At 43.4% G+C, this 18,888-nt stretch overlaps 1 protein-coding gene across 2 annotated transcripts in view; it reads left to right on the top strand.

The window, feature by feature from the left end:
* The window catches only part of RNF175 (ring finger protein 175), a 44,318-nt gene extending 25,430 nt beyond the window's left edge, over window positions 1–18,888 (top strand). For both annotated transcript variants that reach the window (XM_004772001.3, XM_045083439.1), the window contains exons 5-9: window positions 4,315–4,422; window positions 5,745–5,865; window positions 11,300–11,433; window positions 14,540–14,641; window positions 16,875–18,888. In XM_004772001.3, the coding sequence (XP_004772058.1) occupies window positions 4,315–4,422; window positions 5,745–5,865; window positions 11,300–11,433; window positions 14,540–14,641; window positions 16,875–16,995 (586 nt within the window). In that variant the 3' untranslated portion in view covers window positions 16,996–18,888. The remainder of the gene's footprint in view (window positions 1–4,314; window positions 4,423–5,744; window positions 5,866–11,299; window positions 11,434–14,539; window positions 14,642–16,874) is intronic.

Here is an 18,888-nt window from a genome sequence, read left to right as displayed (position 1 = left end):
AGGTAGGAGGCCCTAAAGATCTTTATGGATCTTTGTTTAATCATCATGTCATAAGTAAATCACTTCTTAGCCATATTCCATTTGGAAACAGGATTTCATTACAGACTGGGAAAACTGGTCAGAGCAAATCAGCAAGGTGCAAAGGCAAACCCAAGGGGAGGGGTCCCCTGCCCCGACACCATTTAAAACCAGCTGTTCCTCCCCCAGAATATACCAAGCCCTGACCAGTAGGTCAGAGTAAGAGAAAGGAAAGGGAGTTTCCTCTCTACTGCAGTAGAGTTAAGGCTCAAAAACAGGCCACAAACGGGCCAACAGAGCCAGGCTTGGCCATATCTGTCTTTGTGGAGACTGCACGAGTCCTACTCCGGTTTCTCTGCCTTCCAGTTGTAATCTAAGTAGCAAGGGAGTTCTGGACTCTAGCACTCTAGAAACATGTATCCCCAATAAGCAGGAAGATTTGGGGGTGGGGGATTTGGAAAAATCTAACACATCTGTAATAATTATATATGACATATTGAGTATTGAATGTGCCGAGGCTTCTTAACACTGTCCCACATAATCTTCAGGACTACCACAGGAGCGAGTGTGGTCACCCCCACTTTATAAATGGGGCACTCCCAGGAGAAATGCCAGAGTAAGATGGCCAGAGTCCCACAGGCAGTGACGGGGAAGGGGAGCCCAGAATCATACCAAGCATGACAAGCAGCATGCAAAACCCCTCCTCCCACCAGCATGCTGTCCCTTTAGGACATCAACAAATCGCTTAGCAGAGAAACCCCAAAGTTTAGAGTCAGGAACACCTATGGTGCTGGCACAACCTTGAGGGGCCCATCTCAAGTACATCAAGTTGGAGTACACCTGGAGTTCTAGGACCCCCACTTTGGTGCTGGCAGGTGCTGTGAGGGCAGACAGGGAGGCCCTCTCAGAACTGGCCGCTCTCCCCAGACTTTAGCAACACCAGACTTTAGCCTCCACCGGACTGCCCTGAGCAGTGATCAAAACTGCTAGGCACTGGCAAATCAAAAGGAACAAAAGACCAAGGAGTCACTTTGGCAGAAAGACCCCCCTCAGAGCCCTCGCTGACTCATTTTAGAGATGACAAAGGCTCAGAGCGACTTGACCCACCTTGTGCAGTCCTGTTTCAGTTTCCGGCTCTGTGGAATTCCCCACGGAGCGACCACCCCCATGGGCAGGATTAAAGCTGCAGGAGGAGGCGTGGCCCACATAGCCCAGCCCTTCATCTTTGAAATGATGTAAATGGTAGCGCTATTTTTAACTACTTGAGGAAACTCTGCACTGTTTTCCAGAGTGGCATGTGCCACCAATAGTATAAGAGGGTTCCCCTTTCTCCACTCCAATATTTCATCTACTCCAACAGCTATCCTCTCCAACATTTGTTGTTCCCTGTTTTGTTAATTTTTGCTATTCTAACTGGTGGAAGGTGGTATCTCATTTTGGTTTTGATTTGTATTTCCCTGATGGCTAGCAAGATTGAGTACTTTTTCGTGTGTCTGTTAGCCATTTGCTTGTCTTCTCTGGAGAAGTGTCTGTTCATGTCTTCTGCCCATTTTTTTTTTTACTTGATTATTTGTTTCTTGACTGTTGAGTTTGATGAGTTCTTTATAGAACTTGGGTACTAGCCCTTTATCTGTAATGTCATTTGCAAATATCTTTTCTCATTCTGTAGGTTGCCTCTCAGTTTTGTTGACCGCCTCCTTTGCTGTGCAGAAACTTTTTATCTTGATGAAGTCCCAAAAGGTCATTTTTGCTTTTGTTTCCCTTGCCTTTGGAGATGTATCTTGAAAGAGTTTGCTGTGGCTAATGTCAAAGAGGTTACCACCAGGATTTTGATGGATTCCTGTCTTACATTGAGGTCATTCATCATTTTGAGTTTATCTTTGTGTGTGGTATAAGAGAATGGTAGAGTTTCATTCTTCTATATATGGCTGTCCAGATTTTCCCATACCATCTACTGAGGAGACTCTCTTTTTTCCTTTGGATAGTCTTTCCTGCTTTGTCAAATTTTAGCTGCCCATAGAGCTGAAGGTCCATTTCTGGGCTCTCTATTCTGCTCCATTGATCTATGTGTCTGTTTTTGTACAAAAATACTGTCTTGGTGATCACAGTTTTGAAATATAGCTTGAAGTCAGGCAACATGCTACCCCCAGCTTTGTTTTTCTTTTTCAACCTTCCCTTGGCAATTCGGGTTCTTTTCTGGTTCCATATAAATTTTAGGATTGTTTGTTCCAGTTCCTTGAAAAATGCCAATGGTATTTTAATAGGGATGGCATTCAAAGTGTAGATTTCTCTGGGTAGGATAGAAATTTTAACAGGGTTTATTCTTCCAATCCATGAGCATGGAATGCTTTTCCATCTTTTTTTGTCTTCCTCAATTTCTTTCAAATAGAGCTATGATACAACCCAGCAATTTCACTACTGGGTATTTACCCCAAAGATACAAATGTACTGAAGAGAAGGGCCACATGCACCCCAATGTTCACAACAGCAATGTCCACAACAGCCAAACTGTGGAGGGTGCCGAGATGCCCTTCAACAGATGGATGGATAAAGATGTGGTCCATATATACAATGGAATATTACTCAGCCATCAGAAAGGATGAATATCCACCACTTGCATCGACATGGATGGAACAGAAGGCAATTATGCTGAGTGAAATAGGTCAAGCAGAAAAAGGCAATTATCATATGGTTTCACTTATATGTGGAACATAAGGAATAGCACTGAGGACCTTAGGGGAAGAAAGGGAAAACTGAAGAGGGGAAAATCGGTGGTGGGGGAGATGAACCATGAGAGACTATGGACTCCAGGAAACAAACTGAGGGTTTCAGAGGGTGGGGGAGTGGGGGGATAGCTAACTGGGTGATGAGTATTAAGAAAGGCATGTGTTGTAATGAGTACTGGGTATTATATGCAGATAATCATTGAACAGTACATCAAAATTAATGATATGCTGTATGGTGACTAACATAATTTAAAAAAAAAAAAGAAATTATGTAAATGACAACTCGTGTCTCAAGCCAGCCCACCAACCCCATGTAAAGCATCATGCTTCACAAGGTCCTGTCTGACTAGAAGTCAGTGAAGCAGGACATCTTTTAAAATAACTTCGAAACACTGCATCAGTAATATCATAGAACTTAAGCACTGGGAGCAATGGCTCCAACAGAGAGGAAGCCGGGGGAGGTGAGAGAGTTGGAGGCAGGGCTCCAGGGGCTGAAGGTAAGACAGCATGGTAGTCTCTGGAGTGTGATTCTCCACTCATTCTCCACGCATTCTAACAGTGAAGAGCACTGTTAAAGGCAGGAACAGGGGCTTCTGAGAACCAGAGGGACAAGCTGAGAGGCAAACAAGGCCTCCTACTTAGGAGCAACAGTCCAGCCATTACTCTGAGACCCAAGGACAGCACCCAGCTGCTCCTTCTCCTTCTACCGCCTCTTCTTGTTCCAGTGCTCACAACCTTGCTCTGTGGTACTTGCCCAGGGATCTGGGCTCCTGACCTCTTCCCACATCCTACCAGGCACGAAGCAGCCACGTGGCCCCCTCTGTAGTTTTTCTAATGGATTTTACTGCCAGGGATAAGGGAAACAAACAGGGTATGGGGTTCTCTGCCAGATCATCTATACCCTTCCTCTCTATCGCCATCTCCCACTTCTCCATTTCAACCCCATGGGAAGAAGGAAAATCTTTAAGAGTGGTCAGGGTACATGCCTGGACCTATCCACAGGGCAAGAGAAAACCAGCCCAAGGCTCACTTCTGATTCCATCCCAGGGCTAGGGGAGGGGTTCTGTGAGTAGAGAGGACTTGGGATGAGGCTGAGCTCACTACTGATGACATCTGCCCTGGGCCTGGGGGAGGGGTGGAAGGGTAGCAGGAACAGGAGTGGGGAGAAACTCCCAAGACAGGAGGTTCCCTCCTCCTGACTTCTCTGTTCCTCTTCTGCTTACTTCCAAGCTATTCCTGCCAAAGCCACTCTAAGATAACCGTAGGGCCAAAAAAGAGAAGGGGAGGCAGCGTCCCAGACAGAGAAGCCATCCCTGAAGATCACTCTTACATGAAGAATGTAGATAAGTTACAATGAATTTGTATATGCGTGTGCATACTATTTATACGCTTTGTTGATATATTAAAACTGTAGATTATTATTGAGTTTAGATGATATAATCTACTCACATATATTACATAAAAAATAGAATTCTAGAAATTAAAAACTGACTTACAAAAATGTTTGAGGAAGGTAAAATACTTTATAATATATCATGTTCTGTATTTATCCCCACTTCACCCTTCACAGATTGGTCTACAAATGGTTTCTCCTAATCTACAAACTCAGCTATGCATTTGGTGTTGTGGGTTATTTGGCTATCATGTTTACAATGTGTGGATTCAATTTACTTTTCAAGTAAGTATCTCCAGTTAAGACCTTAGTACCTAATGATTAAGATTCTTTAAATTAGGAGCTAATTATATTAGGGGCCAATTGTTAATTTCTTAAAGAAATATTTCCCTTAAAAATGGGGTGGGGGGGCGCCTGGGTGGCTCAGTGGGTTGGGCCGCTGCCTTCGGCTCGGGTCATGGTCTCGGGTCCTGGGATCGAGCCCAGCATCGGGCTCTCTCCTAGGCAGGGAGCCTGCTTCCCTTCCTCTCTCTGCCTGCCTTTCTGCCTACTTGTGGTCTCTGTCTGTCAAATAAATAAATAAATAAATAAATAAAGGGGTGGGGGTAAAGTGCCTGGTGGTTAAAAGGCTGCCTTCAGCTCAGTTCATGATCTCAGGGTCCTGGGCTCACTGCCTGAATTCTGGCTCCCTGCTCAGCAGAGAGCCTGCTTCTCCCTCTGCCTTTGCCTCTCCCCTGCTTGTGTGCCCTCTCTTTCTCTAATACACAAAATCTTTTTTTTTTAAATGGGGTGGGGTTATTTTAGAGAATCCTATTATACTTGAAATGTGATCCAACTTGCACAGTTTCGTTTTTTGGGTTTTTTTCCTAATACATGGCAACAGTGGCACAGTACCAAAAGGCCTCAAAATTGGAGCTTGATCCAATTTTGGATCAATGCAAAGTGGGGATAATCCTATCTATCTGGAGTATCCATTAAGTAAAGTATTTGAAAGCAGAGATTCCCAAACCTGAGAAACTTCTAAAAAGCACTGCTAGGCTGACCCAGCCCAGGCCACATACATTACAGCTCCTGATCCCCAGAGTCTTAAGCCTCCCCCCAGGTGATTCTAATCTATATTGCAGGCTGAGAACCACAGCTCAGTTAAAGAGGTTCTTTATGTTAGCTGCCCCCTGGAATCACCTGGGGTCCGGAGAGGTTCCAAAAATATTGCCGCACAGGCCTCAGCCCCAGAGAGTCAGATGTCATTGGCCTGGGGGGCCCAGGTGCAGGGGGCAGGTTTACAAGCCGCCCAGGCCTTTCTTTGCACAGCCCAACCTGGGAACCACTTATTAGAAGTACCTTCTCAAGAATTACCTTGTCCACTTGCCACTGAGTAATAAAATCCGAGGGGAATTTAGAGAATTTAAAATTCTGAAAGAAAGGAAGAAAGAAAGAAAAGGGAGGGAGTGAAGGAAGGAAGGAATTTTTAAAAATCAATTAAAAAAAAAAAAAAAGCTCCCAAATTTCTCTTAGATACTCTGGCAGGAATTGTCTTCTAAGCTGGAGCCCTTCCCAAGCCCCCCGAATGCCACGTTCTTATTTCGGTCCACTGTTGTTTTCAACAGAATCAAGGCCAGAGATTCAATGGATTTTGGTATCGTATCCTTGTTCTATGGCCTCTACTATGGTGTGATGGGGAGAGACTTTGCAGAGATCTGTTCAGATTACATGGCTTCTACAATAGGGGTAAGTGTTGCTTTCATTCTCTGAAACCACTTGAAGAAATGGTCTCATCTTACACATCTGCATCCGTTTTCAGAAACATGTTGGTCTTTTTTTGGTTCTCCCAGGCCAAGTGCTCCCTGAATCTCCTTGCATCAAAAATTATCTTTGCTAGTTGATTAGAAAATACACTTCTTACTTATATAAAGTGGTTGGAAGTAAGGCATCTCATCTTTTTATTTATTTACTTATGTTTATGTCATCTCTGCACCCAACATGGGGCTCAGACTCACAACCCTGAGATCAAGAGTCACCTGCTGTATAGACTGGGCCAGTCAGGCACCCCCAAAGGCCTCTTTTTAAATAAAATAATTATTTGGAAGCAACAATAAGTAGCATACTCCAACTGAAAGGATTAGTAGGGATGCCTGGGCGGCTCCATCGGGTAAGCGTTCAACTCTTGATTTCAGCTCAGGTCATGATCTCAGAGTTATGAAATCGAGTCCCACAGTGGACTCTATGCTGGCCTTGGAGCCCACTTAAGATTCTCTATCTCCATCTCCCTCTGCCCCTCCCTCATCTCTCTAAAAAAAAAAGAAAAGGATTAGTAAAAATTTCAATAATAACAAAAATCTTTCCATCTGCCTAACACAGAAAGTCATATCTGATGCACATAAAGTACTTTGGGATCCATCAGTGTCTCAGGGTTACTCCTCATAAAGATCAGTTATTACACAGCATTAGAGGAAGTAGAAGATACAAAAACTGAGCTAAATGTATCCTGACTGCGTGTTTTTTCTCTAGAATTAAAAATATATATATATCCCTAATAGCTTTTTCAAAAACTCTCTTAAAACTCCAAATATACATACTTTCTGGTTAGGTGGATTTCAGTTCAAATGTTAGGAGCATTCATCCACATCTGACACATGCGTATCTCTTAAAAACTTACAGAGGCTCCAGGGATGACCCAGTGGTTTCAAGAATTCCTGTCTCTGTCCTCTACCGTTCTCTTGGTACACACCAGATATGAAGTGGAAAAGCTAGTGCGAGTGGCAAGAGAAGAGTGTAATTCAGGACCATTCTTCTCTCTCTCCATTTATGGGGCAGGACCAAGTAGACATGACCTTGACTTCACCCCCATCCCATCTGCCCTTCTCCATTTCTGTAGGCTCTATCTTATTCTTTTCCTGTAGCCTGGAATCCACTTATGTGGTATAATGCTAGAACAAGATACCTTTGGGAATTTCTCTACCAAGCATCATCTATGAGACAACTGCCTTTTTTCTAATGTTTATGGTGAGCACAGAAGGGAACACTTCCACTCCTACTTCCTCTAGCAAAGGCCAGAAGCCGTATTCCCTAAAAAATTCCCAAAGTCTCTTGTGCTTGTCTATGGACAGGAGACAAGGAGAAGAATTATATGTTCTCTGTCCTCCGGTGGACCAGGAAGAAGAGATTCAACCTCTTAAGACAAGTTTTTAAGCAACAGCTTTTTAGAGGCTTCTCCTCTGTCATCTTAACTCCATCTACCAAATATATAACATCCACTGCTTCAAGCTATCTCTTGGCACAGCCAACATTGACTTGAACTGATGAGGGGTGTGTGTGCACGTGCATGCATGCTTGTACATATGCTTATGACAGAGATAGGGAGGAGGGAAAGGAGGAGCAGTTTCCATTCTCACACCAGTGCCTAAAGCCCCTCAGCCGACTAATTAAGTCAGAATCTCTGGGAGCGGAGCCAATGCATCTGCTTCGTTTTAAAAGCTCCTCAGGAAAAGGAATGAGCTATTAAGCCATGTAAGAACATGGATGAATTGCAAGTACATATTGCTAAGTGAAAGGAGGCAATGAGAAAAGGCTACATATTATATGATTCCATTTATATGACATTTTGGAAAGGGCACAACTGTGGAGATGGTAAACAGATCAGTGGTTGCCAGGGGTTTAGTGGGGAACAGGGTTGAATAGGTGAAGTACAGGGAATTTTTAAGGGCAGTGAAATTCTGTACGACTGTAATGGTAAATACATGACACTGTACATTTATAAAACTCAATAGTGCCTTGTAGCCGAAAGGGTGAAACAATGTATACAAATATAGAAAATCATTTAGGATAGGAGAGAATGCCAGGAGAGAGTGTAGACTGTGACAAAAGAATCTAACTGTATTACAAATATATGAGATAACCACAATGCAGGGAGTAGGAGAAGAAAGTGCTGACTTAAATACCTTTGAAATGAGAAGAGATCAAAGATTAAAAGCAAAGGAACCAAACATAAGTGCTGTACTCTAGTTCATAAAGTGGTTTCCCTCGAGGCTATGGGTTAACAATTCTGATACTGCTATCCATGTATTTCAGAACTGAACACCTAAGCAAATGGAGGACCCATAGTGGGAGCTATGTCTCTCACTCTCAGAAGGTTACAAACAGGGGCGCCTGGGTGGCTCAGTGGGTTAAAGCCTCTGCCTTCGGCTCAGGTCATGATCCCAGGGTCCTGGGATCGAGCACATTGGGCTCTCTGCTCGGCTCTTCCTCCTCTCTCTCTCTGCCTGCCTCTCTGCCTTCTTGTGATCTCTGTCTGTCAAATAAATAAGTAAAATCTTAAAAATATATATATAGATGGATACAGGGCTATCTATTGCTATGTTGAACACCATGGGTTAGTATATACAGATACATTTCCTGGCTCTGTTAGCTAAGAAGCCCTAGAAGCAATGACACCCTAGTACAATGAGCACACCTCGTGGCCAGATCTTTTCTTTTTTTCTTTTCTTTTTTGAAGAATTTTATTTATTTATTTGAGAAAGAGAGATAAGCAAGAAAGAGAACATGAATGGGAGAACAGCAGGCAGAGGGAGAAGCAGGCTCCCACTGAGCAGAGAGCCCAATGTGGGCCTCGATCCTAGGACCCCAGGATCATGACCTGAGCCGAAGGCAGTGCTCAACTGACTGAGCCATCCACGTGCTCTGAGCCCAGATCTTTTCTAATACTATTCTACAACAAAAGGAACCAGGGCTCCTTGGAGAAATGGTTGATTCTAGGTCTTGGTAGGGAACGTACAAATGAGCCTGGAGTATATTGTACTGCCAGAAATTAAGCAAGGACTCAAAAAACCAACCAAACAAAAAAATACCACAATGATAAGGGTTAGCGAGAGAGATACAGAAGCCAACTGAAAAAGCTGCCAGTGGCCAAAGCTGGAATAATCTGTGTAACAAAAGAGCAGCAGTAGAAGTAGTAGCAGGAGCATTGGGTTATAACCCAATTCTAAAATAAATATCACGACTCCATATTGATATGAATAAATGAGTGGAGGAGAACAGACAAATCTCTTATGCCAAAGAATTCCACATAATTTATGTAGGTACTCCAACCTTAAGAAGGCTTTATGGTCAAGTTTTTTGTGTCAGCTTGGGTGGGCTAGGGTGCCCAATTGTTTGACTGAATACCCAAACGCTAGTCTAGATACACACACACATCCTATTTTTCCCTTTTCTCTGGAGAAGCCTCACTGACTGAGCACAACACCCTTCTCCTTACAAATGGGCTGCTCAGGGTGATTTTCCTCCAAAGAGTACAGAATAGGAAGGAATAAAAGAAAGAATAGCTTTGGGGCACCTGAGTGGCTCAGTGGGTTAAGGCCTCTGCCTTTGGCTCGGGTCATGGTCTCGGGATCCCGGGATCGAGCCCCGCATCAGGCTTCTCTGCTTGGCGGGGAGCCTGCTTCCCCCTCTCTCTCTGCCTGCCTCTCTGTCTGCTGGTGATCTCTGTCTGTCAAATAAAAAATAAAAAATCTTAAAAAAAAAAAAAAAAGAAAGAATAGCTTTATAATGGAGAACCGTGACAACACTGTTACAAGCCTGGTGATCAGGGTTAACAGCAATAGCAGTAAGTCCTGTTGAAAGCATGTACATGCCCTATGGTGTGATAAGAATGTCACCTCTCTTATCTACCTCTCTAAACCCCGTAACATCAGTGTCTTCAAGAGAAAGACACCAGCTAAATTCCATTTGAGGGACATTCCACACAATACTTGCCAAACTGTAAAAGTCATTGAAAAAAAAAAATTTGAAATCTGAGAAACCACCATAACCAAGAGGAGCCTAAGTGGTATCCTGGATGAGATTCTGGAATAGAATAAGGACATTAGATTAGAAGGGAAAAAAAAAAAAAAAAACAGGGGCACCTGGGTGGCTTAGTTGTTAAGCATCTGCCTCAGCTCAGGTCCTGATCTCGGAGTCCTGGGATGGAGCCCCACATCAGGCCCCCTGCTCAGCAGAGAAGTGTTTCTCCCTCTCCCTTTCCCTCTCCCCATTCCCCTGCTTGTGCTCTCTCTCTCTCTCCTTCTTATAAATAAATAAATAAATAATCCTAAAAAAACAAGCTTCTTAAGTGTCGCAGCCAGCGCAATGAATCGACCAGGGTAACCGTGGGGGCTAAGAGGATGATGAAAAAATGTTAAGAGACAAAGAGATGGGGCCAGGTGGGACACTGAAGAGGATGACCAACAGTGCCAAATTGAGTCCACGTCTTAGAAGCATTTATAAGGCAAACCAGAATAGGAGGAGCGTTACATCAGTACCTAGTTAGATGACCGCAAGTTCCTATAACAAGTTTACATTAAGTACAAGCAAACCTCATGAGCCCAGGTAATTTTGGCTAAATCCATTAGCAAGACAATCAAACAGGGAGTGGATCTTGGGAGGTACAGAACAACAAGGATTAACTAAGAACACGGGCCACATTGTTCACCTACTGCAGGGAGAGTGTGATGGAAGTCACGTAGGCGAGCGCACGACACAGAGCACCCACCCTTTCTCAGTGCGTTCCACTTTCCCGTGCTTAACCTTGTCAAGGTGTCCAGACTTTGAAGGAGACACAAGTCAGGGTCTGGTTTGGTCCTCGACTCCACCCGTGCCGTGGCCTCCAACACTTAGGGACTCTAATAACACTGCCAATATTGGAATCAGTCTTCATCTGTGGTACTAAAAGATGCCGGAATCCTAAGTTAGAATTCTAAAAACATTGCACCCAATGGGATTAGTCCATGTGCTCCTTCTCATCACGTGGGAATTAAGAAATAAAGCAACGCCTCAGATTACTCCAGACCTGTGAATCAATCTCCAGAATAAGAGAAAGGGTCAGTGTCTGGGTAACCTTAAAAAGCTTCCTTAAAAAGCTATGAACTATAGCCCTGGATAAGAGAACTTTCCCCTTGAAGGATTCACATTGAGGAGGTTAAATTGAAGGTTATAGTTAGTCGTGTGCTTTGGGTCCATGTGGGGTTCAGTGGGCTCTTGCCTAAAGACCTCAGCCCCACTGAAGCATTCCTGTGGGGAGGAATGCTCCTAAACCAAGGAAGAAGCAGTAAGGACTCTGGGTTGCTGTGTTCAGGGAATGAATGGCACTGGCCCTCCTTTCCAACAGTGCTCTGTGCATCTCCCCCAACAGTTCTACAGCGTCAGTGGGATGCCCACAAGGAGCTTGTCAGACAATATCTGTGCTGTCTGTGGCCAGAAGATCATTGTGGAACTCGATGAAGAAGGGCTCATTGAAAACACCTACCAGCTCTCCTGCAATCATGTGTATCCTTTTCACACGAAACCACGTGGGCTTCATCAAGCCAGTGATGGAAGGCAACTTTCATATACTCTCTGTGGGTCTAGGGAGATGGCAAGTCAGGGAGCGCTGTCGCCTCCTTTCCTCCTCCCCCTCTCACCATCTCCTCTGCCTCCCTTAGCTAGCTCCCATCCCCCAAGCCCCAGGCCTTGATCCTCCTCAGCCATCTCTCTCCGTTCGGATAATCCCTGCTGAATAATTTACTCTTTTGCTCGTAATTTCCTTTTTAAAACTGAATCTCAATGCCACACGGACGGAAAAGCTGCAGTGTGTGTGCTCAAGACGCTGGCTGGGAAAGCTGTAAGTGAACAGATAGCCAAGAAGGACCAGGGAGAGAAGGGTCTGGGTGTGAGAAAAGCTGAAGATAGCCAAGAAGGACCAGGGAGAGAAGGGTCTGGGTGTGAGAAAAAGTGGAGTTTCGGGTGCAGGGAGGAGCTCAGGACTAAAGCAGGTGGAACCTGGGTCTGAATCTCACGGGACTGAGCACAACACATTGGGCTCTGCCTAGGAATAATCCCCGGGAACTTGCTTGTGTCCGGTGTGGGCGCAGCCCAGTATCAGGTTTGGTCTTGAAAAGAGGACAACGCCATGGGTAGCAAGACACCTTTGATTATAGAAAGAGGGACCAGAGCTTGAGCACTCAGTTCTTGAACCATTGGGGTCCTCTACCTGGGAGTTCTGCCCCAAATAGCTGATGGATCTTTAGGTGTTAGGATACACCTGGGCCTGGAAACCAGCATTCTTTGAGAATTCCAGTCACTGTGGAGGAAGACTTCAGTATGTGGAAAGATACTGGGATCCAGAGCCCCAAGCAAAGCAGCCCATGCTGTCCCAGTATAGAACTCTGAAGACCAAAGTTGTGTTTGGGTTGGTGGACGATCAGTATTTTAACTCTTCTCTAAATACAAGGGGAAAGAAGGTATCATTTATCTTTATTGTATAGCACAACATCAACTTGATAATATTGCTCTACATTTAGTTCAAAGCTCTGGCATGATGAGGTGGTTAAACCATCTGTCTTTTGCCTTTGAAGCCCACCTAACTTAGTAATATCCTAGAGGCACAGTGCCTATGATTCAGTTCTATTTAATCTGGACAGATTCCATTTATTCAATCCTGAGAGTTAAAAAAAGGGACTAACTTCACCTGAAATGTAATAGGACCCCTTACTCCAACCTTTAAGCCTTACTATTTTAAGATAAGAGACAACAAAGGTTTCCCATATGGAATTCTATGGTAGCTTTTCAGGGTGATACCTTTCCCAAAAAAGGGATCCTTCTTTGGAAGAAATTTTCCCAATCTGGTCCTGGTTTTGAATGTGATTTATTTTTCAAATGTTGGACCAGAGCCCCTTCTCCCATTTGCAAGTGGAAATATCTTCTCTCTCCACCTTTAAAAGTGCTTCGGGATTGTTGTACATGTGTGCATATGTAATCTAAAATGTAGTCACCCTTAAATTTGCTTTGCAGGGAGTATTATTAATGACCCACTTCAGCATGAGTCATTTGACCAAGAAGTGGGCAAACATGACTCACATGAACAAGGTGGGGCAGGGGAAGGAGTCTGTCGCTCTACAGCAATTCTGCCAGCTTGGAGGCTTTTCAGTAATGGGATTTTGAAGATGAGACAAAGAATATTAAGGAGGAGGTAGCCATTTCAACGCTGTCTCCTGACCCCTGACCTTTGTACCTATCTAGAAGATGGGGCCGTACTCCAGTGCTTTGAATAAAGGGCTGTAAGGGCTTTGGGTTTAAAATTTTTCTTAGAATACACCACTTTATGTTAATCCAAGCCTACTGCAAAAATGACCCAATTCCAAGAACATAAATAGTGGAAATTCTTAGTTGTATACAGATCTATACTGAGGAGTTTCACACATGGCCTCAATTTGTCTATACTTCACTGCTCTCCATTTTTTAGGGAGGAGACTTCCACATCATTGCTGTTCACATGGGTGACAGCAGGCTAGTCAGAAAATCATGGGATCTGGTTCCAGAAAGCCACGTTGAGATTAACAGCTGTAGAAATAAGCCTCTAGGATGGATCTCGTAACTGTTCGTCACTTTGCTCCGATCTACAATGTTGTGGAAACCAAGAGAATATATTTGCAAAAGTAATTGGTTTTGAGTGATTCATTCAAGTATTTATTTCATCATTAGGCCCTTAGGCACTGCTTAAGGTACTGAAGACAGAGAATGAGACATGGTCCCACAGCTAGCAGGTGGGCCAGGAGAGACCTGCATGCGCACAGAATGTCATAACACAATGTGATATGAACTCTGACAGGAGCATCCCCCTGATGCAGTGGGAGAACATCGGATGCGCTCTCAACTTTAGGGGCAAAGGGTTAAACTCTTTGTTTAACCAAAGAGATATGTACTAATGAATCTGTCAATGCCTGGAGTTTCAGAATTTTATTAGGTTTATAGTCTATTAAAAATAAGTATCTCCTTATCAGTAATAAAAAACTTGAGATAGGAGATATGAGGCTAATAGAAATATCCATAAGTTGGCGGTTTATGACTACAAATAGCTGAAGCTTGTCTAAGTGTCTAAGACAAGTCTGATTCCATAGTAGGTCATGAGTAATGCACAGAAAGTGGAATAGGGAAATACTATGGGGAATGCATGAGAAGCGCACAATCAGCAAGGCAGAGAAATACCATGATACGTTTACATAAAGTATGCACATAAATTTACATAAAATTATTGTTTAAAAAAGCACTTTTGTATTTACATAAAATACATAAAATATTACTGCAGAAAAGAATTTTCATATTCTTTATCTACTTTAAATCTTGGGAGGATCGAGTGAAGCAAGAAGAATAAATAAAGCCAAGGAGCTGTGGAAACTCCTCAGGGTCCTAGAGCTATGGCAGCTCTGACTGCCAGCTCCCAGTCTTTGGGGGTTCCATTGCCCTGCACAATCTTCCTTAGATGGTGATGTGCACAGTCAGGTCATGACTGACAGCCATTCTCACCCTCTACTTCCTCCCCGCAGATGGGGTTATGTCATCGTGAAGCAGACCTTGCCCTTCAATATCTAGAAACTTCCTTAACAAGATGCCTAAGCTTTCACGAATTCTGCATCCGAGGCTGGTGTATAGTTGGTAAAAAGCAGACTTGCCCTTACTGCAAAGAGAAGGTTGATTTGAAGAGGATGATCAGTAACCCGTATCCTTTCTCTAAAAAGTTGTCAAGTGTTACCTTAAATGTTTCTGGTAATGCAGACTTCAACCTGAATTTCCATTTTCTTCATCACAGTTTTAGCAGAGGAATTTGTTTTCCTTAGCCAGTTATTTCAAAACGACTCCCTGGTCTCCTCTCCTACCCTGGGCCCATGTTACGACTCTGGCTAGGAACTTAAATGCCAAAAAACAAACATTCTACTCTACATATTCCATATATTCCACTATAAGTGCTTTAGTGGAAATGTGATGGGATATTGCCAGAGTTAGGTAAATATGGAAGGATTAGAAAGGTGATAAATATATAAATCAGTGATGGTTGGATGGATGGATGGATGGATGGATGGATGGATGGGCGGACGCATGGGTGGGTAGGCAGATAGATGATGACGGATGGGGTGAGTGGGTGGGTAGACATATAGACTGGAATAGAAGTGAAATTTTTAAAAAGATTTTATTTACTTGTTCATTTGAGAGAGAGAGAGAGAACAGGGTGGGGAGATTTTGAGGGGCAGGAGCAGGGAAGAGAGGGAGAAGCAGACTCCCCACTGAGCAGGGAGCACCAGGTAGGGTTCAGTCCCAGGAACCCCGGGTCACGACCTGCACCAAAGACAGATGCATAATCACCTGGGACACCCAGGTGCCCCTAGAATAGAAAGTTTAAAAGCCCCAGATGTGAACTAGAGTATAAAAAATAAATTTTAAGTTGTACTAAATTTTATTATTTCCAGAGAGAATTTTTTTTACCCCCTGTATTTTGGCCTTTAAATTCCTTGCTATGTCTCATCTTGTCTTGGGCTTAACCCTAGGGATAATAATACTGAAAGAAAATGAGGACCTACAGACAGCTTATGGCAACAATTAAGATATTTATAGATACCAGTGTTCTCCAACTGAGACCACTGGGAGCCTCAATGGCTTCATCCAGAGCTGATTACAAAGACTTAGTCCTCAACCCCACTGGCCCAAGACCATAATCTTTCTCTTCCAGGGGCGGGGGTGGTGGTAAATGGGATTAAAACATATCCTGACCTTAAGCAGAAAACACTGAGAGGTTGGCATCAACCTACCAAGTACTCTCTCTTCTCCTAAGGGACAGCCAGCCTTTCTATACATCCTGTGTACCGGTCAGCCACGTTTCACCGTGCTAAAGGAGTTCCTTCCCTTGTTACCCACTCCCCTACTCTTCCCCAGCACTAAATATTCAGATGTAACAATGGCTGTTGGCAGCAATGTTCTCATCCCTGAGAACGGCAGACCAAGGAAAGAGTTGCCATTAGGGCAGGAGAGGAAGCAACACCATGGGTGTCTTAGGGCCTGGGCAGCAGAGAGCGCGTCCGTGGGGCCCCCAGCTCCATCTACAGGCCTGAGCTCTCTCAGGGATTCAGTGCAATTCAAGCACAACCACAGTGACGGCCTGTGATGCTTCTCCCTCCTTCTCATGCACTCTCCCTGAAGTTCCCTTCTAATAGGGGGATACCGCGTCCAGAATCGCTTTTGGTTAATCCCTTATGAAACAAAACTATATGTGTCTTTGTTATAAAATTGATGATAATATCATCCTAAATGTCAGCTTAAATGATCACGTAAATAACAAAGGACAACAGGTTACTCTATATTGTCTTGAGAGCATAAGCTTTTGAATAATACATGTACTCTTTTTACTGAGACTCAGTAAAAAAAGAAAAAAAAAGTTATTTGGGGAATATTTGTCTTTATGGGCACAACATTGCTATCAGAGATATTATGTATTACTTATATCCCCTCAGAATCTATCAAAGGAATCTGGGAAAAGTCTATCTGATCTGTGATGTTTTTCTTTGGAATACGCAATGCTTTCCCTCTGATGAGCCAATTACAGCAAAGCCCAAGGCTGTCTTGGCTCACTTACAAACGTTTCCATGATCCTTGGTTTTCCGGGGTAATCATTTCCCTTTCCTGCTCTCTTTTAATAGTGACCCTTGCCTTTAGTTCTTGTTTCAGAGTCTGGGATTTTATTGTAAGCCGTTTTTATTTGCTTTTGGAAATTCAGTGTCATGTAAGTAACAATGATGACCAAATGCTGTAAAAATCACGGAAGGGGCTTTTCAGTGGGCACATAGAATTAACAAGAAAGGAGATACCCACTCGCTGCATTGCTTATTATATTTGCAAATGAGATTTATGAATATTTCTGCTACCTGGCTGCCCAGAGAGCAACCTCCTTAACTGAGATTTAGCTGGGAGCGCACACACTTTCTCTATGGACAAATCCTTGATTGGCTTCGTTATTTGGTGGCCTGGCAACCCGTGGTGATTGGAATAGTTCAAGGCATTAATTACTCCCTAGGACTGGAATAGTACAGCACACCTACTCCAGAAGCAGCTTGCGACATATTGAAATATTCTTAAATCCTTGATCCTTTCTTTATTATTGATACTGCTTTTTCAATTTCAGAGATGAGCCCAAGAGTTTAGAGAAATGAATAAAAGCGCCCTCAAAAAGGCAATCTATGTGGAAAGAATTTAAAAGAGAAGCTGGAAGTTCAGAGGAAAACAGAAGTAAAACCAATGAATCAATAAAGTAGTCATCATTAAAAGTTTATTGTGCACACAGCAAAAAGATCGTTTGCAAACCAGGGCACTCAGACCAAAACACAGAACGAAGCTCACAGGTGTATGTGAGGCAACAGCTTACATAGTGCGGAGACGGAGACGGTGTATTCTTCACAGAGATTGGTTAAAATACTGAAATTTTCTTAAATGAAAGGGAAGTGGTTAGTGATGACCTCATATCAATTTTAGGAAAACAATTTAAGTTTTGCTTATTATCTTCAGAGGCCTAAGCAAAGAAATACCCGGGTCAGTTAGCCTCACTTGTCTTGCAAGATAAGCTACATCAAGCTTTGCTTGTAAGACTAAACTGGTTCTGGGGTGCCTAGGTTGCTCCGTCAGTTAAGCATCTGCCTTTGAGTCATGGTCTCAGGATCCTAGGATCGAGCCCCGAGTTGGACTCCTCCCTCTGGGAGTCTGCTTCTCCCTCTGCCTCTCCCCACTGGCTTGTGCTCTATCTCTCTCTCTCTCTCTCTCATGAGTAAGTAAAATTGTAAAAACAGAACAAAAAAACAAAACAAAACGAAAAAACTGGTTTTGTCTGCTCAGTGAATTTCAAGATTTCAAGTCTGGTCTCTGTATGTGTTTGATTTTAATATGAACAACAACATAAACAAATACAAAAAACAAAACAAAACAAAAAAACAAATACAGCCTACTTTGCATCTTTCCCACCATGATCATTTTCTAATCCATGCAACACATTTGTTACAACCCACCCTGGACAGCCAACCTCTAATTTGCTTATTATCTTTTAAGATTTTATTTATTTATTTGACAGAGAGAGATCATAAGTAGGCAGAGGGGCAGGCAGAGAGAGGGGGGGGCAGGCTCCCTGCTGAGCCGAGAGCCCAATGGGGGGCTCGATCTCAGGACCCTGAGATCATGACCTGAGCCGAAGGCAGAAGCTTAACCCACTGAGCCACCCTCGTGCCCCTGATAATGTACTTCTTACATACAATCTTTAGTGATAGCTAATATCTTCTGACGAGTTTAACGTCTTCAAAGAAGGAGACAGAGTTGTTACGTAATCTACAGTTTAACAATATGGTCTTCTCTGCTCTGTGTGCTTGTCACCACATGGCAGCATCAGCGAGAAAGCCCTTTGGCATAGAAGGTGTTATTCCGGAAATGTCTAGCATTAGGGACCACAGCCCGTTCAATGGGCCAGCGGTCCACTGTTTCCTGGGCCTACCAAATGCACCTGACCCATCCAAGGGCTGCACTAAACGGGAGGAAAACCACTCTCTTCCATTGTGTTCTGGTTTTAATTTTCTTCATAGCGCTTCTCAGTACCTGAAAACACTATGATACATTTGTTTATTTTTTTATTGTGTGTCTTCCTCTCCGTGAAGACGAAGAATTTTATAGATCTAGTTCCTTATAATATCTCCAGCACTCGGAGTAGTGCCTGGCATCTAGTAGGCACTCAATAAACATTTGTTTAAAGAATGAATTAATCCTGCAGGAGGGGACAGAATTAACGGAATAGGAAAGAGCAGTCAAAAAGAATTAACTCGAGCAATACGTTGGCGTCCCAAATGTATTTGTTTTAAATTGCTGGTGAATTCTTTTTTTTTTTTTAAAGATTTTTTTTTAATTATTTGACAGAGAGAGATCACAGGAGAGAGAGAGGGAAGC

This window comes from Mustela putorius, unplaced genomic scaffold, assembly GCF_011764305.1.
Source record: "Mustela putorius furo isolate JIRA1106 unplaced genomic scaffold, ASM1176430v1.1 tig00000056_pilon_pilon_pilon, whole genome shotgun sequence".
Classification (NCBI taxonomy): Eukaryota; Metazoa; Chordata; class Mammalia; order Carnivora; family Mustelidae; genus Mustela; species Mustela putorius.
The sequence above is the reverse complement of the archived record's forward strand: the minus strand, read 5'-3'. Positions and strand labels throughout refer to the sequence as shown.